Below are 22704 nucleotides of genomic sequence, written 5' to 3'. Positions count from 1 at the left end.
AGCAGAACTGCAGCGCCCCGGGCCTGTGCAGGTAACTCACACGAGAGCCTCGCTGCCAGCTCAGCGTCAGGACGCGGGTGCTGCTGCGCTGAACACCGCAGGCGTTCCCCCGTGTTCGGGAAGGTGCTGGCAGCTCCCCCGGCTTTTGCAGCACTGAAATCAGGCTCCGTGGCACACTCTGTAGTTCCCCCACCCTCACAGGCGTTAGGGGCTTTCCCCCGAGCCCACTCACGCGTTCGATGGCTGTTCATGCCTTCGAGCCGGTCTGACAGCACTGCCTGCTTCGGCACGTCGGCTAGAATAGGTGTAACTGGGCGAAGCTGCCAAGTCGATAAGACCCGCTCGTATCCAACGGCCCTCGGCTTACGGAGCTGATCGAGATCCAAATGGGAAAACTGAAAGGCGCTGAGCGCCGGCGGCGCTCAGGAAGGTCACTCACAAGCGCCTCAGTCACACCCCAGGACAGGTTTGCTCTCATCACGCCTCTGCAGACCGCGGAGAGTCCTTCCACCGCCCACGAGCAGCAGCAGAGACGGCACCTCAGCCAGAAAGCAGAAGGGAAAGCAGCAGAGGAGGGAACCCTGCACCCGCGGGGCTCGCTCAGCGCCTGCAAACCCGGCTGTAACCCTGATCCAGGCTTCACGCCTGCGCGCGGGCTCCTCCGCTCCGCTCCCACCCAGGGCTGCGCTAAGAACCAGGCGTCAGGAATCCGACTGTGCCCGCTGACCTGTTTTCCAGCTGGCGCCGACACAGGGAAATCCAGCGGCTGGACACGGGTGCCCTTTTCTAAGAGACACCAAGAGCCCAACGCTCCCGAGTCTGAAACGCCTCAGGCTCAGCTGGGAGAGGTTTTGGGTGGCTTCTGCCCAGCTGCAATGGGCCCGTCAGCACCACTCAGCAACTGAAAGAGAATCTTAACGCACAAAATGGGATTTATTTTTCCATCTGCCCCTCCGGGAAAGAGAAGCCAACCGAACCGAGCAGGCTGCCATGAGAACAGCCCACACCAGCACGAAGCAGAGGCTCGCGGGCAGCATCCCCGACGGCTCTGAGCGCTGGCAGGCGGGAGGGGAGGAGGGCGGGTGGGGAGAGCTCCCGGCCTCTCCAGACACAGCGCAGGGCGCACCCCGCTGCGCAGAGCCGCAGCTGGACTCGCTTCCCGAGGAGAGGCGGAAGAGCACGAGATGCTGCCGGATGGTTGGCAAGAGGGAGCCTCCATCTGTCAGCAGAGACCAGCCTGCTCACAGCCAGATTTCGGGGCTCTGCAGTCCTCAATCTCCAGACCTCTCATTTCCTTGGGGGCGCACAGGAACGGGTGTTGGGGCACAGAGGACCCTTTCCTCATCATCTTTGCTGATGCCTCTAACAGAGACTGGCGTGCTTTGGATCCCAGGCACAGGAGGGGGATGCGGAGAGCGGATGCAAGGGAGGAAGGCGACAGGGCAGAGAAGACAGGGCAGGAGATACCCCATGCCCTCACCCATGAGGTTGTACTTTGCTACAGAAGGTGCCTGTTCAGTAAAATAAACCTGAACCTTCCCTCCAGTATTTAAAACGCTTATGAAGCGAAAAAAGCAGCCCTTCACCTCTAGTGGCTGGGACAGGGTGGGCTCCCTGCACGATCCGACTGATCAGTATCTTCACTGTAACCTTGGTTCACACATAACTACTATGAAATTGCACTTGGTGATTGTCTCGTTACACTTTTCTCATCCTTCCTAAAACTAGATTTATTTTCTGTACAAACTTGGCTTGAAATATAAACCACATAAAATTCCCATTGAAAATAATGAGAATCCAGTATCAAAGATGAAGTCTCAAGAAGAGACACAGTGGGGGGAGGAAGCAAAGAAGAGCGAGGCTGGAGGAAAAGAAACAACAACCAAATGAAGGGAGGAGGAGGAGAGCTGTGAGGAGGGGGGGGGGCAGCTGGGAGAGCTAGTCTCCCACATCGGAGTCCCGGTCACCGATGAGCCAGAGGATGTGAAAGCTGAGAGCGAGGAGACCTGTTCCAATCAGGTCCCCCAGCGCTGTCAAGTAGGGGATGGAGAAGTTGTCAGGATCGAGGTCCCTGCCCCACATCCAGTGCACCATCCAGTCAGCAATGTACAGCAGAATGAGAACCTGGGAGGCAGGAAGAAAAGAGCCGCATCAGCCCCAAACGCCGACCTCTGCCACGCCAGCCCTGGCACAGCATCAGCTGGAGACGCCCCACCTCACCCCGGGGAGCGGAGCTGGCGGGAGGTCAGAGCCACCTCGCTGAGCGCTGCCCTTGCATTCAAGGCCACCCCCAAAGCCACAAGCACAGCACAAAGAGGAACCTGGCGAGTTTCAGGGGGCCCCTGGGCATCCAAACCCCCTGTGGCCTTCACAGCCTCTGCCCTGTCCTTCTTCAGCTCCGCATGTCACCACCAAATTTGGGCTTAGAAGGGCGAACGCTGGCGCCCAAAAAGTCTTGCGTCTTGGCTTTCAGTTCTAACCAGAATAAGCTGGAAGAGATCTGGGGCAAAAAGGGGAACTGGGAAGCCCACAGGATGCTCGGGCAGGGACGGCCACGCCTGGCTGCCAGAAATAAAAGAGCAACTGCCCAGCAGCCGAAACCACCAGGGTGTGACGCGCTCCCCCGCCTGCTCCAACCAGCGAGAGGCTCGTGTCAGCATCGAAAGACAGAAGAAATCTGCACTGGATCCTTCTCAAGCCGTGGGTGTGGGACAAGGATTTGAAGGGGCCACAGGCCGGTTGCTAACGCCTCTGGTGTCTCCAGGGGCTGGGAGGGTCTCGCTCAGGAGCGCAGCAGCCCGCACACGGGGGTCCCTCTGCTGCCGGCTCCCGCTCTGGAGCTGGGGGGCTGCTCTCGGCAGCGGCTTTGCAGAGCGGCAGCGAGCGGAAGCCCCCTCGAAGGGCCCAAGCGCTCAGCAGGAGTTCACAACCTAAATTTAGCCTCCTGGATGACAGCACTCTGCTCTTGCCTCTGATGGACGCTCTGACTCATTTCCTCACGCTGGCTTCGGCTGTTGATTTTAGGGGACTCTGAAAGCAGCCACGGCTTCCACGAGCAGAGGGGGAGCATCGCCGGGCTCCGCAGGCAGCTCGCTAACCACAGCGTCTCTCCCTGCCCTCCAAGGCAGGAGCCAGACTCCTGCAAGCGGGCGCTGGATTTCTGGGCTCCCGCAGCTCCCGCGAGGAGACTGCGGCAGAGCTGGCAGGTCCCTGCCCTGCAGGGGAGGCAGGGGAAGGGCAGGACGAGCCACACACGGGGTCCCTGCACATTCCACATCCTGTTTTCTTCACCAGCAGTTGTAAAATTGCTAAAACACCTTATAGGACAGATTAACACCCAAAAGGTGAACACTGCTGCTATCAGAAGGACTTAAAAGAGACAAAAGACAGATTCAGAACTTGCCAAGAACGGTAGGAAGGAAAACTTGTGTGCACAGGTATCAACAAGGGAGGGTTTATCCAGTTTGATACCAGCTCACTTGACAAATACAATCCACTTGGCACACCTCTCCCCAGCACACAAATCTCTTACCTAGGGACAGGGTGTATTGCTGCACCTTCAGCACCTCAGCTGGCTCAAGGGTCCCCGCTGCAGGTGACATGGCAGCCCCCCCCCCGCCCTTATTCCAGCCTGAGGCGTTACAGCCCCTGGAGGGGATCCAGCTTACCTGGAGAAGCGCAGCCGTCATGTAGAAGACTATGAAAATCAGGGTGAGCGTAGTGTGTCCACCTTGCATGGAGCTGATGGTGTAAAGAAAAACCAAGTGTCCAGGCACCACCAGAAGAAAGAGCACACGAGCAGAGCGGGAGTTCACATCTGCAAGGGAACAAAGACGAGTTCAGGCTTAAGACAGGCTTGAACACACGGCAACCCTGCAGCTTCCCTGGGCTCCAGGGGACACGGCAGCACAACTGGGGTCAATTCAGAAGCAGGGACCAGCACACTGGACCCTCATCCCCGTTGCTGCAGGTTTAGGCTGGAAGGCAGCGCCCTGAACGATGACCCAACTGTCAGGACGCCCAAGGACTCTTTACACCAAGCTCAGCAGCAGAGGTGAATTCTGTCCCCAGAGCAAAAGCTGTTCTCAGACCTCAGCTGCCAGAAGGACTCATGTCCTACCTCCGACAGCGCTCACTACAGAGCTGTCAAGAATCCACTGCGAACGCTGAATTTCCTCAGAGCTCTGCCCGTACCTTGCCTGACGGTCAGTTTTATCACAGATCACCACCACATCGGAGACCCCTCGCCCCTCCTTGCTCTTCGGGGACAGCCGTGGCCCAGAAGGCCAGGACTCAGGCTGCAGGCTATCAAACCTCTCTAGGAAGTCTGGAGAGTCACCGTCTCTGCCCACACCCTGTGCTGGAACGCGAGTTTGGGCTGTGCTCTGCCACACAACTGCCACAAACAACAGAGCTGCTGGGGAGCCTTGGCCAGCGAGAAGCTTTCTGGAACTGCAGCTCTCTCAGCCCAGCAGAGCTGCGGCACTCGAGCAGCCTCACGGCCGGTTTCAGTATCCCGGACACGTCTGGAAAGGAGTTAGAGGGTGGAGGATTCAGAGTATGAGACAGTCAGGGCACGGGACTTCCGCAGCGCGTTTTGCTCATCCAGCAGAGCTCCGTCCCCTCGCACAGCGGCTTTGCCGAAGGTCTGACCGTCTCTAGAGGGCAGGGCAGGCCAGGGGACCATCCCCAAGCCGAGGGCTGCCTCGGAGCCGACTTCAGCTCCCGTTTCCGTGACGGGGGCTCCAGCGGCTGTCAGGGACAAGCTCAGCCAGCCAACGCCGGCAGAACCCACCGTGTGCCAGCACCCGACTCGCGTACCTGAGCTGAAGAAGGTGCTGCAAGGGCTGGGGCATTTGCGAGGGGCTGTTTCGGGGCTCTCTCCAGGCATCCCACTCATGTGCAGGTAAGTGGAGATGCGACTCGCCTGCACTGCCACCAGGTTGCCACCCACACCTGCAGACAGGGAGAGAGCAGTCAGATGGTGTCTCAAACATGTTAAAAGAGCTATTTCCAACAGCCAGCAGATCTGGAATTGCCAGGTGCGGGAATAATGTAGGACAGTCTATTTTTGACCCGAATGCCACTTTTGCAGGATGTAAAGAGCTGAGACAAAGCACACTGTTCTATGGTTTCCCCTTCAGTAAAACAGATGCAGTTCTGTTACTGCAGCTCAGATTGGAAGAAATACGTGAAACAAGCAAAAAAAAAAAAAAAAAAAAAGGATGATTCAGCCACCAAAACAGACACAGGAAGTTTAAAACTATTCTTTTTTTGCATGAGGCAAAATGAAACTGTGGAAGCCGCTAGCACAAGGTGTACTGGCTCAGAATTAACTCTGTTTATTGCAAAAAGTAATTAAAAAAAATAAGTTTCCCCGGTTCATTAGGCAGAAAGGAGGTCAAAGCTTTATACTAGAAGCAATAAGATCTCCTGACTCTAAAGAGACAACTCTTTATCTTGTCTCGCCCCATATCTTGGAAGACAGGAGTCATCCACCAGGCAGGAGGAATCAGGAAATGAAGGCAGTTTTTGTTAGGCTGCTGGAAAACGGGGTTTTTAGGCAATACCAGGGCAGTCACCTTCCAGTGACAAGCTGGCACCAGGGGGAGCCACAGTGCTGTAAACGTTGCGTGAAACCACCGCGTCTCACTGGCCATCGAAAGGGAGTTATTCTCCTTAATCTGCCTGAGATAAGGCACGCAGGACAATTTTGTCACGAGACAAGAGCCTCCGAGAGCCACCACACCAGAGTGGAAAGGAACTCACCATTAATAACTGGGGTGAAGACAGCCATCCCAGCAAAGTTTGGATCTGAGACCGTCCTGTCCAAAATTAAACCCCCAACGCTGCAGAGGGAAGATTGAAGAGGTCAGTGCTGAAAGCTCCTTAGGGAATACTCACACAAAGCACGGAGGGGTCTCTCCGCTGCACTGTGTGCGCCCAAGGGTGATACAGACACCCACCCACACGCACCACCCGCGGTTGTGGTTGTTGCACATGATTTTAAGCCTTGATATTTGACAACAGGAGACAGTTTTAGCAGGATGTTTTCTCATTGCTGCCATCAAAGACCGAATCCCCTAATGGACAGTTTACTGCAACGCAACCACCAAAAGCCATCCTGCCCTTCAGAGGGGGCTCTGGTGCAGGGGGGCTGCTAAAGGGGACTGCGTTTCCTCTGCAGCAGCTGGGATGTGGCTGAGGGCCTGATTCCAGCAGCCGGGTACTTAATCACTCCTGTGCCTCAGGACCTGGAACCCCGTGGCTTTGTCTAGAAAACACAAAACCACCCCCAGTTTCCCGGCAGTCTGGAGGGTGGCAGCGGAAGAGGTTTGGTTCCCTCTTGTTCCAGAGCCCACCAAGGGGTTGAAAGGGCCGGGGGAAAGGGTGCACTGCCTGTGTTTGGGGCAGAGGGACCCTTCCACGCCTTCCTACCTGCTAATAGCCATGGCGATAATGACCGGCTCCCAGCCAGAGTACAGCACCTCCCGAGTGGCTGCGTTCCTCTTGGCCACGATGATCCAGATGGGCAGCAGCGCTATGAAGAAGGCGCACACCAAAGGATTCACGTAGGCTTTGCTCTCTGAGGGGGAAATAAGCAGAGGCAACAGATCAAGGGCGCACCCTGCGGCCGTGAGGCGGGGCGGGGGGGCTACCTCAGCTGAGCTCCTCCAGGCTGCCTACAGACTGCTGTCACCCCCGGTGGCAGGAATTCCAGGGAGGGCAGGCAAACTAGACCAGGCCAGCCTCAACTCTGCAGGACACAGTGTCGTGTTTAACCCCAGCTGGCAACTAGGCGCCACAAGGCCGCTCACTCACGCCTTCCCCTCCCACTGGGATGGGGGAGAGAATTGGAAGAAAAAAAAAAAAAAAAAAAAGAAAAAGGAAAACTCATGGGTTGAGATAAAGACAGTTTAACAGGACAGAAAAGGAAGGGAAAATAATAATAATAAGAGAAGACACAAAACAAGGGATGCACAATACAGCTGCTCACCACCCACTGACTGATGCCCAGGCAAACCTCGAGCCACAGTGTTCCCCAGCCAACTCCCCCCAGTTTATATACTGGGCATGATGTCATATGCTATGGAATACCCCTTGGCCAGTTTGCGTTGGCCCTCCCGGCTGTATCCCCTCCCAGCTCCTTGGGCACTCCCAGCCTCCACCGGCAGGGCAGTATGAGAAGCTGAGAAGTTCTTGGCTTAGCAACAACCAAAACATCATCGTGTTCTCAACATTATTCTCATCCAAAATCCAAAACACAGCACTGTACCAGCCACTGGGAAGAATATCAACTTTATTCTAGCTGAAACCAGGACAACATGGCATTTCCTTCTCCTGGTGTACTCACACAGGCTTTATCAATAGATCCAAGAGATCTCTTACCAATTGCAACTGCTCATTCCCACTCCTGGGCAAGACCTCCCAGTGCTGCTTCACCTTTGGCTGAACCTGGCTGAGTCACATCCCCTGCATCCCGGCCGCCAGGGAAGGAAGGTGGAGGGGAGGGAGGAGGAAGTCTAGAGTCTACAGCTGCAGCTCGGCCCTGAGGATCCCCAGCTGGTGCTGACAGTACAGAAGATGAAATCCAAAGCTGCCTTCTCCCACCGCTGCAGCCACAGTCCAGCCCCTGGCACTTGGAAGGGGACAACCTCTCCCTTACCGCTTCACCTCGTGAGAAGGAAGTACGCAGATCGCTGCCAAGACTGCCTGCAGCTACGAGGCAGCGTCTGTTTCCTCCCCTTGTCAGTCCTGACTAGGTCTCAGTGACTGAGGTAGCTTCCAGGCCAGGCATCCTACACACCCCACGAACAGAAAGGGTAAAGGAAGAGGATGAAGCGAGAGGGAGACGAAGGAAGGACCAGGGAGAGACAAAGGCCTTTTGTTGCTCCTCACCCAGCTCTTTGTACAAGCCCCAGCTGATTCCTGAAAGCAGAGCCAGGGTGATGAGATCCCCCAGGCTGGCAGCAATGGGTGTAGCGACGTTATCAGGGTTGATCCCCATCTTCCTGGATCCGATGATGACCCCAATCATTATCATGCCTACAGCCACAAAGAGGAAGAAGACAGGATGAGGCCAAGGGGAGCCCAGGGTTTTGGGAAGAGGTGCAGGGAGGGTGCGCAGGGTCTGACTCTCACCCAGAACGAGGGAAGCAATGAAAGCAGTAGCCACACTGCTGGCACAAAGCAGGACAGCATGGTCAAGGCTGAAGTGCCCATCTGGGATCCATCCGAATACCACCGCTGCGATCGAGGCCAGGAAACCAACCACAGTAGCCTGAACCTGAAGATAAAAACTAGACAGTCACCAAGAGGGCCGGAGAGCAAAACGGTGCTGGGGTGAGGGAAGAGGGAGCCACCACCCAGGGTACCATTTCAGGTGGCTTAGAATCCAGCAGGGAAACACCAAGCCTAACCTACAGGGCAAACTGTCATGGTAAGGTGACTGGCGGAAAAAAAGGTGCCCTTTGCCTCCCCATCAGACACGCAGTATCGCCAGTCAATACCAAAACCCGGGCATTTAAACCTTCTGACACGTGTCACAGCTGGGCTTGCACCAACTACTGACATTTCCACTTTCTTCTCCTTACCTGTATCAGAGCCATGTTCCCCGTTATCATCCTCCAGAGCTCTTTGGGTGTATCCATTTGGCCAATATTAGCCTGCAAGAGGACATCGTAACAACATTAAAGGCTGACAGCATCTGCACTTGCTGCCTTCCAGCTGTGCAGGTCTGTGCCAGGAGCAGGGGGGAATAACGACCTCAAATCCTGAGCTCTCACGGGAGAGCGAGTCAGTCGAAAAGGCGCGTGTGTCTGCGTGTGCACGTGTGCGGGCGCAGCTGGGGCACAGCTCTGCAGGAACACCCCGGTCTGTGAACGTCCCTTGGGCTGTACACCCTGGGTCACCACAGCGCCTCTTCCAACAGTTACTCTGCTCTTGTGCTCCAAACACCAAAGCTCTTTCCAGTTCCAGCTTCAGCACCTTCTCCTTCCCAGCTGCAGGGACGGGCTGACGCTCTCCGACGTGGCAGGAGCGGAGCCAGAGCCGCCACAGAGGGGGTTTTGAAGGGAGCGTAAAGGGGAATCGACGTCAACGGGACGCCTGATGGAAGGCTTGCGAAAGCAACAAGATATACTTTGTCCCCGTGCAGGATCACGCACCGCTGCTTATTTACTGATGGAATTCATGGCACTGGTGATCAAGCCAAGCCTGGCTCAGGCCCAGTTGGGTCATGCTGCCCCTCAGGTCAGCCAGCCAGGAGGGAAAGCGGGGTGCACTGACTCCCAGGTCCGCTCTGCGCCCCAGCCCCGACACGGACCAAGGCCAGAGCAGCATCACGCGGGCAGAGGAAGCTGGCAGCAAGAACTACCGTTTCAGTTAAAAGCTGAGTAAACAAGGCTAATGCCACGTGGAGACCTACTGAGTAGCGGGAAGCAGCCATGGCACACGGGTCACCTGGCACCGCTACAACTGCGGGAGATGCTAATCAGACTAACGAGAAGAGACGGAAAGTTGCTTTAATTCCCTGGCATACGACCCAAAATAATCCAGCAGAATCACTGCAGGTCGCTGGTTATTGCGGAGCATAGGGGTTCTGCTCTTCCCTGGCACCTTCCAGGACTTTATGAAAAGTTGGAAGAACGGATAAGCAGAGGGCATAAGCTTATATCCACTCTTGTATTATTAGAAGCTGATGAACATGACGAAGAAGGGAGAGGCTCAAACAATCTGACACGCTAAATGCACGTTGGAGTTACTGCCTGACGGCGTCAAACTCAAACTTCTGCACAATACAGCAGCAATTTCTTCCTCTCTGGTTTCCTTACTGGTCTCCGCAAAAGACCAAGAGTCAGTGATCAACTAATCCTTCTGCTCTCCTTCCTGCACGTGCTTGGGAGAACTGCCAGCTCTTCTCAACCACCACTGAAATGTGCTCATCTCTGGAGTGAGTTACTTTGGCCAGTTGAGTGGTCAGGGGGAAGGAATGGGGGAAAGCCAACAAAAAGTTGACTGGAGTGGCACTGAGCACATCCAGCGCAGGAATTTGAGCCCCACATGAAGCCTGACCTTAAAATGCCAGCCACATGGCAATTAGGTTGGGATTAACGTAACCTAGCTGTAGTCACTGGCAACAGGATTTTAATCCTTTAACTAATGGGAGAGTTTTGCTTCTTAATTGTGCAAGGAATTTGTGAGGTGCCTTAATGCAGCACTAATTAGAAACCCTCAGCCTGAGAAACCACTCCGGACTGCTTTCCTGCGGAGAAAGCACGAGACCCACACCGTGAAGCCCCGGTTGGAGGGGAGCCCCCTCTGCATGCCTGCACGTGGGTCCCCCACACTGAGGGAAGAACAGGGCAAGGGAAAAAAAAGGAAAGCCCAAGAGATTGTCCTATCCCACCATGCAGAGATACAAGGAGGTAAGAGCGCAAGGCTAGGGGATCCGCGTAGAGGCAGCACAGCCTTCTCTCCTGCCAGGGCAAAGAAAAGCAGAGGGACAAAGCCTGGGTGTTGGCCCACGAGGCTAATGTCAGCCCACAGTTGTCAGCTCAGGGGCAGGAGGAGGCACCAGGAGAGCAAGGTGGTGCAAGGGCAGTTGGCACAGACGAGCAGGGGGGCTGGAAGGGCGCTCTCTGTGCCAGTTTCCTCGTGACCCTGCTGCAGCCACCGGAGCAGCCAGGGGAAAGTTCTACGTTCCTGTAACTTTCTGCGGTCTTGTTTCTCTGCCAGGCCTGCCCCAACGTCGCTCCGTGCCAGGCCCATGAGGGAAGAGGACGGAGAAGTGCCGTGCTGCCTTTGTCCCAGGAGAGCCAAGCACTCACCCCGACAAGCCCAGGCTCAGAAAGTGCAAGCTGGCCAAGGCCAAGGGGGAGAATGGCCTGTGTCTGGGACAGCAAGGATCCTGACAGGATCTGAACAATAGGAAGCAAAAATAAAACAAAGGGATTTGTTTCCCAGAACGAAGGGGCAAACAAAGCTCAGCTTGCGCCACAGCCTCTGTCCCTGCAAGCCCTGGCACCAGAGCGCAGCTGGGCCAGGGGCAGCACGAAGCCTCCCAGCAGCTTTGTCCTCCCCAGCAGTGCCTGGGGAGAGGGAGAGCAGCAACCAGGGGGAAGCAGCCACAGCCCAGCTTCTGCCAGGTAACGGTGGCACTGCCACCCCCCGGGCACCGCAGCGCCCCAAGGAGCTGAATCCAAGGAGGAGGTCCCCACAGTCGGCAGGAATTGGGAGGCGGGGGCTGGGGTGCAGAGGCCAAGCCAAGGGCTAGTCCAGGGAAATGCCGTTTGCCTTCCTGCTCCCCAGGGGCTGCAGGGACAACCTCAGACTCTGCAGAATACGATGGCTCCTGTGCCGCTGCTTCAGCAGATGAGAGCAGCACCCCTTAGGGTACGTACGGGGAGCTCCTGCATGAGGGACAAGAGGGGCTGCTGGGGACAAAGGCTGGATGAGGAGCTGAAAACGTTGGCTCTGCTGCCATCCAGGAACCAACCAGGAACCTCGGGCCAACAAGAAACTACCGAGGAGCAAAGAGTCACAGCCGGCATCACCCCATTGCTCAAGATGGAAGAACAAGAGAGGACCCGAGACAGCAGATGTAGAGACCTTTTCAACGTTCTCCTGTGCTTTCTCCTGCAGCAACCAGTAAGAAGGCTGGGAGGAAGGGAGCACGCTAAGAAGCAGCTCTCTGCTAGCTCTGCTTGCTGCTGCCACCCAGGCAGACAGTTCTCCATGCCCCCACCTCAGCGAGCGCCTCCCCGGTAGCTCTCTCGGGCCGAGGTACATCAGCTCCTTCGCACTCTCCAGGCCAAGACCAGGCTGCTTGCTGCGAGGGCTCCCTCTTCCAGCAATCCACAGCAGAGACAGCAGAGCTAAAACCTTGGCAGCAGGCAGCTCACACCTTGCAGATGTAAGAGTCAAGGTTATACGTGCTCCCGTCACGGGAAGCACAGAAACGTCAGGCAGTCACTTGCTGTCACGCTCAAGCAGAAGATGCTCTGCAGAAGGGAGGAGTATTATTGTCCCTGGCAGGAGAGGATGTCAGTCTCTCTCCAGCGCTGCTCAGCCACAGACTGCTGTGTTATAGAAACGTTTAGACACAAAGCAATTCATTTAGAGCTGGACTACCACAGTATTCTGAGGAGCTAACAGAGCCTGCCTCCGTCTCTCACAGGGAGCCCACTGTTTCACGGGAATCGACTGAATTCTAGCAAGAGAAATGCCCAGCCATGCCTCTCCATCAACTTCAAGAGGCTGTCAATCCACCTGCTAGCTCTCACTGCAAGGTCCCCTCCGTTTTAGCTGTTGCCATACCATTCTCTCTCTCATCTCCTAGCCCTCCTGCACCCAGCTTCCCCACGAAGCAAACCAGATCCAAACACTCCAGACATCAAACTGCCAAAGCCAGCTCACACACCGCGCCTCCAGGCTCACGAGCAGCCACGGCAAGGAAGCGAGCTGTCAGCAAAGCTTAAGGACTATTAAGCCTTCAAATCTGATCAGTCCAGTGAGATGAAGACACCTTCCCAGCGTGCCAAACTGCAGGCTCTGGTTTCTGTGGTCACTGACTTGAGGGACTTTCGCCGGCCCAGCCACCACACGCACATATGCCTTCCCAGCGCTCCCCAAACCAGCTATCCCGCTCCCTCCCTCAACTCCCTGGATACTCACAGCTGTGGACAGGCGAGATGCCAGAGTCATCTCCAGGTTCCCCTTCAGGCCCAGTAACGCAGGGACTAAGATAAATACCTCAGTCACGTATTTGAAGACATCCCAGTGCTGCAAGATTAAAATAAAGCAAGATTGTTAAAAAATAACCATGGCTGTTGCTTCAGAGCGTCACTCAGTTCGGATGCCTTTGCAACCTGGCACTGCCATGTGTGGCTCTGAGCAGACAACCCAGTTCCCCTTCTAGTGCCACACTTTGAATTTTGCACTGATTTTACTGTTTTTGACATTCGTGTAGTAGCGACCACATGTTCCTGCTGAGCTTAAAAACCGGATCTTAGCTGGCAACTTTCAGTTTCCCCCAAGATTAACCACTGACAAAATGTTTACGTATACAGAGGCCAAAATAGGGAAAGATGAAGAGACTTTGCCCAGTCCTTCCAGTTCTTGGCAGAACCGAGTACCGAAGGTTGGTCAGTCTCAGCTGAGAGCCATTCCCTACATGTAAGCCTTACAAACACATTTTGGAGCAAGGCACTGCTGCTCCCTAATCCTGCCAGCTTCAGAAAGCAGCCCACCATGGCCTCTGTTTCCCCCACCTCACCGAGGAGAAGCATGCCCTCCCTCACCTGGCACCTATTACCCAGGTATTTACCAACTACTGCGGCTCTACGGTCAAGACAGCCCCCTTGGGCATGAGGCAGAAGAGGCAGCCACGGTTATTTAAGAGAAAAAGAAGAGTAATTGCAGGGTAAGCAGTCTCACAGGCGAGCAGCTAGCTTCCAAAAAAACACAAAACCACCCTGAAAAAAACCCCTCACAACCACATTTAAAAAAACCCTGCGAGCTACACAAACCTCATTGCCCAATTCTTAATTTTCAAGAATGTTTTGCAAGAAGGCCCTGCGTCCAAAATAACTCCCGCTTCCCCCACTGCCTGCCTGCCACGCTCGAAGGACGCTGAGCACGGCTGGAACCGCGCTCACCAGCCGGCTGCGGCGCTGGACGCGGTCACGGGCCCAGCTCCCGCTGCCAACGTCACCTGCAACGGGCTCCACCTCTGGCAGCGCTCACCTGGGCAGCGTCAGGCTAATGGGCCAACAGGACACAGATTTCTTTCGAGGACAAGGAACTCTGTCGGCCCACACCTTACCGCAAATACCAGTCGCTCTACCTGCATGACTAACACCTTCCTGCGGGGAAGGACCTCAGCGATTTTTGTTTGTTTTTCCATCCTTTGTGCCGCTCGCCTTCACCACCGAGGCAGCAAATCCCAGGTTACTGCCGGGTCCTTTGCCACACCACGTTCAAGCTGCGCTCCCTTGAAAAACCATTTGAGAGAAAACGGTGATCACAGGAGGCGGGTTAAGTGCTCGAGATGGATGAACTGGGACCATTTTGCCTCAAAGGGGAAGAACTGCTTTCCAGTCAACAAAAATCCCCTTCATGTTTCTGACAGCCTGGTAAGACAAGCTAACCACGCTCGCAGCTCCCAGGTGCACAGAGGAAAGCTGCTCAGCTATTTCAGGCACAGCCACAACCCTCCCTCTGCTCGAGGACAAGGCTCCTGAGGACACCCCAGTCTCCAGGCTCTCCTGATGCAACCAGCTGTCCTCTCCCAGCCGCCGTGGTGGGCAGCACCTAAGGAAACCACCGTGGTCCCTGCAGCCCCTGCTCCGACTGCCCCGCGCCCAGCTAACCCGAGCTGCTAGGGGAGACCTTTCCACCAGCCAGAGGCACTCCGAAAGGGTACGGCCCCACACGACCCTCTGAGCAGGGGGACATTGGAGTTCAGTGCTCCCTGCTGAGCAGGGCAGGAGGGGCGGGAGGGAGAATCAGGCCGAAATACCTCATCTGACACAGCAGCACATCAGGCTGTGCTTCCTTTAAGGTCACATCTAGGAACAGGCGAGCTTGGCTCTCCCCAGTCTATTTTTAGGCAGGCACGGTGATTATTTTGCTGCTTCTACCGGTGAATCCTTTGCTAGGACTTCCCTCAGCAGTATCTAGAATGCAATCAGCAAGCAACACGCTGCCACTTCCCAGCAGGACGAGCTGGGTGTCACCAGAATCACTTAATGAAAGGAACATTGTCATTAGTCAGACCGCAGGCTGGAAGTGCTGTGCAAAAGTTTCCTGGCTCTTTCTGCCTCCAGAGATCATAAGAGGCAGGATCAGGCAACAGCTTAGCACGAGCTCGCAGCCCTCCCTCACCTTGTCCCAACCCTGGCTTTGTAAATTCACCTTTAAAGGAGGCTGCGCTGCAAGCTGATGCCAGAAGCTGCTGTAACTGGAGCCTGCTAAAGCAGCTCCCTGAGCAAGACAGGGATGTTCCTGGAGAAAGGAATAAAAGCCATCTTGGGGAAGGGAAAACAAGGAGATTTCTGCAGACATCAGCAGCTTGCTCACTGCAAAGAGCAGGACCCGTGGGTTCCTGCCAACTCTCTTAATATAAGACATTATAGAACACTGGTCTATGGGCGTCTGGTACGTCTCAAAGGTCTCCCTAGCTTCTGCAGAGGAGAAAGCTCCCTGAGGAGACACGTGCCCACGATGTGGCTCCAAGGGGAGAACCAGAGCCAGGCTGTTTGGAGAAGACAGAAAAAGGGAAAAAGAAGAGGAAATATGAATTTAAGTTCAGGACATCGAGCTGTCAAAATCCCTTGCCCTGTGTAACAGCCCCTCCAAGCAGCACAGAAATAAGCTATTTCAGAGGCGAGGGGGGGAAGCTCACACACCACACAAGGTCCTCCCAGATTGTCCAGTCTGCTCCACGCAAAGGCGAACACACTGCAGTGGGGATGGAGGGGGGTCCCGGCTGGCTTTCAGCAGAGCTGTGGAAGAGCACTACAGGGAGAGGCACTTCATCCTCAGCACCTCCTCCCTGCCCTCTGGGGAGGAGGAGCAGAGAGACTATAAACAATCTAGGTTTAACTGATTTCAGCTTTCTTTTCTACTAAGCCTGTGGTCCCTTTGAAGACAAATCTATCCAGATACCAGAGCCTGGTCTCTCCCGTACAGCACTGGAGGGGTGAGATCGGACCCTGGCCTGCCAGAGGCTCCAGAAGAAACATCAACCCCCAGGTGGTGTTTCGCAGTTTCCTCCAGGCTCGCTGCCTTTCAGAAGCTTTGCACCTGCAGACAACAGACATTTCCAGGGTAACAGCTGCCTCCCTGGTGCTGTCATCTTCAGTCACTGCACGTGAAGTTAAGGTTCGCAGGAGTCACGAGTAACAGCGTGGTTTCGCTCAGATTATAGCGGGAGGGGGATTCGTTGACAGCTCAGAGGGGAGGGACGTGCTGCAGGTTGGAGCTAGGGCTGCCTCGGTGCGGCTGCTTCGCACACCGCCCTTCTCCCAGCGCTCTCCCCCCCAAATGCCAAGGAACAAGTGGCCTTAACAGGAGAGCTACAGCTCCAGGGCTGGTGCCCCCCACTGGCCCCAGCTAAGACCCACCCCAGGGGGATGCTAACACCAGAGGTGGTCCAGCAGGGGAAGCGAGCAAACTCCCTCCTCCCCACCAAATACTGTCCATCTCCAGGGAGCAGACAAGTCTGGAAAACAACCATCAGGACTCTGCTGGGAGAGGGGACTGTGCCAATAGTCCTCGACTGTACACAGCAAAGCAGCTGGTATGCTCCCATGTCACCTGGCCCAAAGGTCTCTCCAGTCCCAAAGGGAGCAGAGGCAAATTCTCCTTCTGAGAGGCAAATTCATAGGGACACATGAATGGGACAGCACAGCCAGAGGCCAGGGTTGCTTGTTTTCACAGTGGAGAGGCCAATTACAGCTGGCTGATTAGTCCGTTTATCCAAAATGGAGGAAATTGAGCGTATGGAGCCCTCCATCCATCCCGGACCGGGGCTGCATCCAAAGCAACGGGACTCCAGTCCACCCCAGTGCGCCAGCTACCCACTCCACACGCTTCCCTCCTTTCATCCAAGGCTTTTGAGTCTCTGGGAAGCCAATTATCAAGCTCAGCTCCCCAGACTCTGCAGGCAAGCACGCCGAGACCACACGCTTCCCATCCCCCCTTTTCCACCCTATGGATGCCTCATTTAATCCCAAGGCTAAAGGGAATTCGAGAAGTTGGCAGGACAAGCTGCACAGCCACAGGCTGGGCTGTGGTGGGACAGAGGAATTATGAAGCTTTATTTCTGATGGCCATAAAGAAATACGGCGAGAGAACACAGCGCTGTGCCGCGGTACCCCACCGCTGCCCTGCTCCTCCCCGGCCAAAAGGGCTGTTCCTTCTCCAGGAAAGGCTGTAGGTTGGGTTCAAATTACTGGCGCTGGGAAATTGCCAGAAAAGCCACGCACGAGTTGACCAGGGACTTCGCAAAAGGAAACATGACTGAAATGTCTGTCTTTTTAAGAAATTTTTTCTGGGAAATCTCTCCCGGATTAATTTAGCGCAGCCAGCCTTTCCTGTTTTGAGTCACTTCACAGCTCTCTCAACAGGTTGCATCACGAGAAACCGTAAGGATGACCAGCGTGCAAAGGCATGCAGGGAAATAGCCATTAGGGGCAAGAAAGCAAGAGAAGTGTCTGCTTGACCACCCACAAATACAAAAAAAAGCCGCTCGGGTGGAGAAGATCGTACTGCCAGCAATACAGACAAGGGACTGCCATCTGAGTTCCTTCTATGCCAACACTGTGAGGGTTTGTTTACCCCACTTAAGTGAACAGAGGAGCTTCAAGCAGAGCATTTTTGGTTGACCACAGCTCCGAAATGGCTGCCTCCTCCACCCAAATAGTTTCATAAACCTACAGGGTTCGGATGATCGAGTTTTGTGCCTCAGTCACCATTTTGGGCTGGGCATCAACGCTACACAGCCCGCCTTTCAGAGCAAAGGAGAAGAGGTGAAGCAGCTAATCCATTGCCAGAGACACACATGCTTGGAAAACACACACTAGAGACAGACTGGTGCAGGAGCCACTGTTTGCAAAGTCACATTTCCCACATAAAAACCTAAACAAGCTTCATGGCTGCCAGGTGCCCACAGTGTCACCTGCCACGAGAGCCCTAAGGAGAGATTGTGTCTGGTGACACCTCAGTTTTCATCCAGAGGCAATCCAAACTCATGGCTGGCTTTTCATCCAAGCTCTCTAGCTGGCCTTTCCTAAGGATCTCCTCCATACGTCTCAGGAGGAACCACCCTGTCAGCCCCGTCGCCCCTGGCCACTTCAAGAGCACAAGAAGGCAGCGCAGGGGCCGCTCAGCCAGCCTTCGACCTTCGGAGCAAGCCACCACGCAAGTGCCCCGCACACACCACGGCAGGTAGATCATTAACCTGGCTGGCACGAGCCTGGCGTGCTGGAACAGCCCAGCAAATGCTGAAGATGGAAAAGGGACGCAGGACCTGTGGAATTAGTGACTGGGATGTCTACAGCCACCGTCAAGCGCTTCATTTCAAGCCGTGAGGTGCAGCAGGGTCTCAGCTCCCAGGCAGGTGCTTTGGCTGCACATGTGCCAGCTACAACCTCCTCCTCTGAGCCAGAGCTGGGAGCTGCAGTGCAGGGGTGCCCACAGACTCTCCTCCCCCTACTCCAGACATCACCGAGGCCTCCCCCTGTCTCCCCCTACCCCAACCAGCATGCCAGGTAACAGGTCTCCTCCCCACAGCGTTGCTATCTGCTGAACTAGCCTTGGCATCCGAGTCCCTTCTGGCTTGGAATCAAGCCACAGTCTACAGAAACGGGATTCAGAGCCCAGCACCATGCCAGGGAAGTATCAGTCCTACCTGCACAATGTCCAGCACCATTCCAGCAGCAACTGTCCCAAAGCCTGCCAGGAGGAACGGAAAGAGGACTTGCAGCCCGATGGAAAAGGAGGTCTCCTTGAGGGGCGAGGCTGGCTCAGGACCTCGATCGGTGCTAGTGTCATCGCTTTCGTTGCTCTGGCTGCCGTTTTCCAGCAGGGCATCTTCTTCTCGCACCCCTTTAGCATTGGCACGGGACTCCAACACCACCACTTCTACCCCATCGCCGTCAGGTCCCAGGAAATCTGAGGGCTCCACCAGCTGCCCCCGGTCCGGACTGGTGAGACAGTCCACGGGCACAATGGGCAGCACAGCCCCATTGGCCTGGTGGGTCTCCTTCTGCTCTGGCTTGGAAGACATGATGGAGAAAGGCTATCCTGACCCTTGGCTTGGTGGGCCTACAGCCAGCAGCTGTTCCAGAAGAGATCTTCTGCCAGGAACTTACACAAATGGCCTTCCCGGCATCTAGAGGCAATCTCTCCTACCCCTGCTCTCCTGCCTTTGAGTGCAGAGCCTGCTCCTGCAGCAAAGATCCCCATCAAGCAAAGTCCAGGAATGGAGGACACCAACCACTGAGCTATCAGGGAACACTGCAGGAACTGGGAACTACAGCAAATTCACTCTAGTTCTCCTCCTCTCCAGCACGGTGCGGTACAGCAGCCACCAGGACAGGATCCAAGCTTTTCTTCTTTGATGTATGACACTTTAGCGCATCTTTCTCCGGGTCTTCTTCCAGCAGCACGACTGCTGTGATGGGGCACACAAGGCAGAGAGAAAAACAGACGAAGTAAAGACCACTGAATAACACAGAAGCTTAAGTGGATGAGGAAGCAGAGAGCAGATACAAGAGGGACTGGCTTTTACAGATGATATAATCCAGAAAAGCTCTTCTTGCTACCAGGGCTTTGTCCCTTCCTCCAGTGGCACTGTCGCTCTGCGGAATTCGTGTATGAAGGCTCCTGTGGGCTTTTGCTCTGGTTCAGCCTCTTTTGTGCTCTCTGCCAAAATGGCCAGCAATACCAGCAAGCTCCAAGAGTCACTGTCGTCCTCCTCTTCCAGAAGAATTTCTCACCTTACAGCACGAGGCAATGAGAGTTCTTATTTAAAGTAACAGCAAGTTCCCAGTTAAGGTTACTTACTGAGCTGAGCAGGCTGTAGGGTGGGAGCTGGCATTTGGACAGCCTTAGATGAAACGTCACTCTCCAAGAACTTGTATTTCACCTGAAATATATGGAAGGAAAACAGATATTCTGTTGGGTCTTACAGCAGTTATTGTAACAGCTCATTCATTCAACGCTATTTTCAGGTACAGCCTTCAGCATACAGCCCTTAGCTGCACTATCCCTTGGCTCTTTTAGCCTTCTTTCCCAGCCCTTGGCCCACCTCAGGGGGGCCGTGCCAGGGGATGTGGGGGGAAGAGCAGCTCCCTGCTCCCCGTGCCCCAAAAGCGAGCACCCGGGAGGGACCCCCAAGCCGCAGACAACGGCCGCCCTGCCCGGAGGCCAAACCCCTGCACGGAGCCACCAGGCACAACCGCGCCAGCCGGCGCTGCCTCCCGTGAGCCCAGCGGAGAGCCGGAGAAGGCCTGCGGACGGAGCGCGGCCGCTGGCACGACGCGGCCCGGGGCTCTCCCCGCCTCTCCGGGTACCGCAGCACCCGCAGAGCCCCGTGCGCGGCAGAACCGCTGCCCGGCGAGCGCCGGGGGGGCAGCAGGCGGCCCGCACCCCCGTAAGCCACCACCTCTAGAGCGGATCCGGCCGAGGCCCAGCCCCGCCGGCGGAGAGAAGCGCTGCCCCGAGCGGAGCGGAGCTGTCCCGGTTGCCGGACCGACCGGCCGCCGGACCGACTGGTCCCCTCCCTGCGGCACCGGGCTGCCGCGGCCCCTCGCTGCCCCTGCTGCACCTCCAGGGCCCCCACGGTGCCGCCGCGGCCACCCTCCGCCCGCCCGGTGCGCCGGGCATCTCACCGGTGCGCACCCGCGGCGCTCCCCGCTGCCCGCCGCGCTCCGCTCCGCGCTGCGCCGGACCCGCTGCGGGCTGCCCCGCACCGCCCTGACATCACCGCCCGCCAATGATAGCCCTGCCCAGCGCGCCGCGCGGTGCCCCCATTGGCCCAGTGCGCGTGGCGTCACGCCTGGCCCCGCCTTCCCCCCCCCCCGCCCAATAGCTCACTGCCCACGCAGCGGGTGGGTGAGCCGGGACACCCCGCCCCTTCGCAGCGCGGGGGCGTGGCCTGGGGGGGGTCACGTGCGCTGAGCGCACACGGAGCCGGCGGGGCGGCCGCCATCGCTCCCTCCGCCGAGCCCGGGGTCTCGCCGGGGCTTTACCTGCCGCCGCGGCGCGGTGCTGGAAGGACAAGCTCCTCCTTCTCCCCGCCGTCCGTCCGCCCTCGCTCCGCCGAGCCAGCGGAGCCCCTCGCCGGCGGGCTGCGGCGGCCCCTGCGGTGCGCTGCCGGGAGGTCTGGTTCTCCCCACCTGGGGAGAGGGGTTTCACGGGTCACCGGGCGCTCCGCCGGGCAGAGGTGCGCTGCCATCCCCCCCCCCTCCGAGGTGTCCGGATACCCCCACCGTCCAGGGACAACACCCCCCGCGGGAGAAGGCTGCATCCAGCCCTACCTCTTGCTTAAAATGACTATGAAATGGCAACCCAACAGCATTTGATCGTGTGACATTCTATAACTTACTCCTTTAGCACCGCTTTGGTACGCTGGGTACCATTTTGGGACCGAGGCCAAGGAGCACCAACCTGGTATGAGCAGTACGTGGTGGCTTTCAGGTCTCTCTGCCCGACTCGGAGGCTTCTCTGATACAGTTCAGCCAAGAAAATCAGGAATATCGCCACATACTCACTTTGCGTCTATTTACACCAAACTGTCCCACCACAAAGACATCCACAAAAGCAGTAACTCCTGCTACGGAGGGCACTGCTCTCTAGAATTCTGTATTCTTGAATGAAACCAGCTCTTCTGATTAATTCTCCCTTTTATTTCCTTTTTTTTTTTTTTTTTTTTTTCCCCTTTTTTGCACGAGTGGAACTTTTGACCAGTTGTTTTTCCTTCCTGCCTTTCCTTTCCTCCCAGGAAACAGTCAACAGCAAGTTCTTACCCAGAGTGATTACGTGATCCCCGCTCCACGCCTTGGAGACGGCTCTTGAGCCAATACCGGTGGCTGTGACACAAGCATGCGTGCGAGGGGAAGCGGGCGGGCAGCGCAGGAACTGCGTGTGCCCCCCCAGACACCCCGAGTCAAGCGTGACCGGAGCTGGTGACTTCATTTCTTGCACAAGGAAACGAAGGCAGTCACGGCCAGCGGCAGCAAGAGGTCCATTGTGATCGAGACCCCTCTGAAGATGTGGGCCCTGCTACTTCATTTCTCTCCGCTCATCTTAAAAGACTGAGCATGGGGAGCTTCCTTTCCCAAAACACCGGTTGCTTTGGAAGAAAAGGGCGACTGGCACGCTCGAAGCGGAGCAGGATATAGAATTCTATAAAGCAGTACAAAGATAGCTCAGAGAAACCCACTTTCTCAGGCCCAAAAACCTTTGCAAATGTGTCTCTTTGAAGGAACGTGAATTTCTGGAGCAGGTGAGCGCAGCGCTGCTGTCACTGTGATAAAGGAACGGGCAAAGCCCACCGGGTTTGGTCCCGAACTGCTGCTACACTAGTTCAAGTCTACTTGAGCCCCATATTTCAAGGGGTGATGAGCAACTGCAGTCACTTAGCTAATTCTCAGGACCTCCTGCTGTGACATCACCAAAGAGACGTCAAGGAAAGCTTGAGACGATGTCTTAACTGAAGCCACAGCACAGTTCCACACTCAAGCTGGGAGTGGAGTTCCAAACCCTGTCTCCAACCCGAACCTCCGTTTTCCTTTGTCCCCACAAACCTGGCCTGTAAGGCTCTCTTTCCGCCTTCATCTTTCCTTCCTGACTTGGAAAATCCGTATCTCCCCCAGAGCAACCATTCTTCCCCCACCCCTCTAAAAACAACACACACCAAAATGTGACCTTGCTGATTAACAGCCCGGCCAGCTGCACGCTCAGGAAGTGGAAGCGCGGAGACAAAAGCCGCCTGAGACAAGAGAACAGAAATAGATAAAATCCCCACGAGCGACGCTGACACGCAGAGATCAGACAGGCAGAGGATGAAAGGGCAGGAAATGGGTTTCCAGTTGCAGGGCAGCAGGTACGAAAGGCAACGAAACGCTTGGAAAGGGAAGAGTTTGCCGTCGAGCTACGCTAGATCAGGGAACATCGTGCCCGTGTGTTTTACAG

The 22704-nt window shown here is 56.0% G+C and overlaps 1 protein-coding gene across 1 annotated transcript; it reads right to left on the bottom strand.

Moving 5' to 3' along the window:
- Positions 1–1938: 1938 nt before the first annotated feature.
- On the bottom strand, positions 1939–18793 carry SLC41A1 (solute carrier family 41 member 1). The gene is made up of 10 exons (XM_009957820.2): positions 18416–18793; positions 12676–12783; positions 8595–8666; positions 8143–8287; positions 7900–8046; positions 6439–6586; positions 5770–5849; positions 4822–4956; positions 3669–3817; positions 1939–2124 (listed from the first exon to the last, which is right to left on the bottom strand). The coding sequence occupies exons 1-10, from the start codon at positions 18791–18793 to the stop codon at positions 1939–1941; spliced, it is 1548 nt and encodes a 515-aa protein (XP_009956122.1).
- Between the last annotated feature and the right edge of the window lie 3911 nt (positions 18794–22704).

This window comes from Leptosomus discolor, chromosome 21, assembly GCF_034619465.1.
Source record: "Leptosomus discolor isolate bLepDis1 chromosome 21, bLepDis1.hap2, whole genome shotgun sequence".
Classification (NCBI taxonomy): domain Eukaryota; kingdom Metazoa; phylum Chordata; class Aves; order Leptosomiformes; family Leptosomidae; genus Leptosomus; species Leptosomus discolor.
Note: the sequence above shows the minus strand (reverse complement) of the source record. Positions and strands in the feature narration are given on the sequence as shown.

Excerpts from the sequence above, each read along its gene's own strand:
- SLC41A1 (XM_009957820.2), bottom strand. The coding sequence starts at position 18,793 with ATGTCTTCCAAGCCAGAGCAGAAGGAGACCCACCAGGCCAATGGGGCT. Across the intron at positions 12,784-18,415 it reads TGGTGCTGGACATTGTGCAG|CACTGGGATGTCTTCAAATA; the intron begins GTAGGACTGATA and ends TTAATCTTGCAG. Across the intron at positions 6,587-7,899 it reads GGGCTTGTACAAAGAGCTGG|AGAGCAAAGCCTACGTGAAT; the intron begins GTGAGGAGCAAC and ends TTTCCCCCTCAG.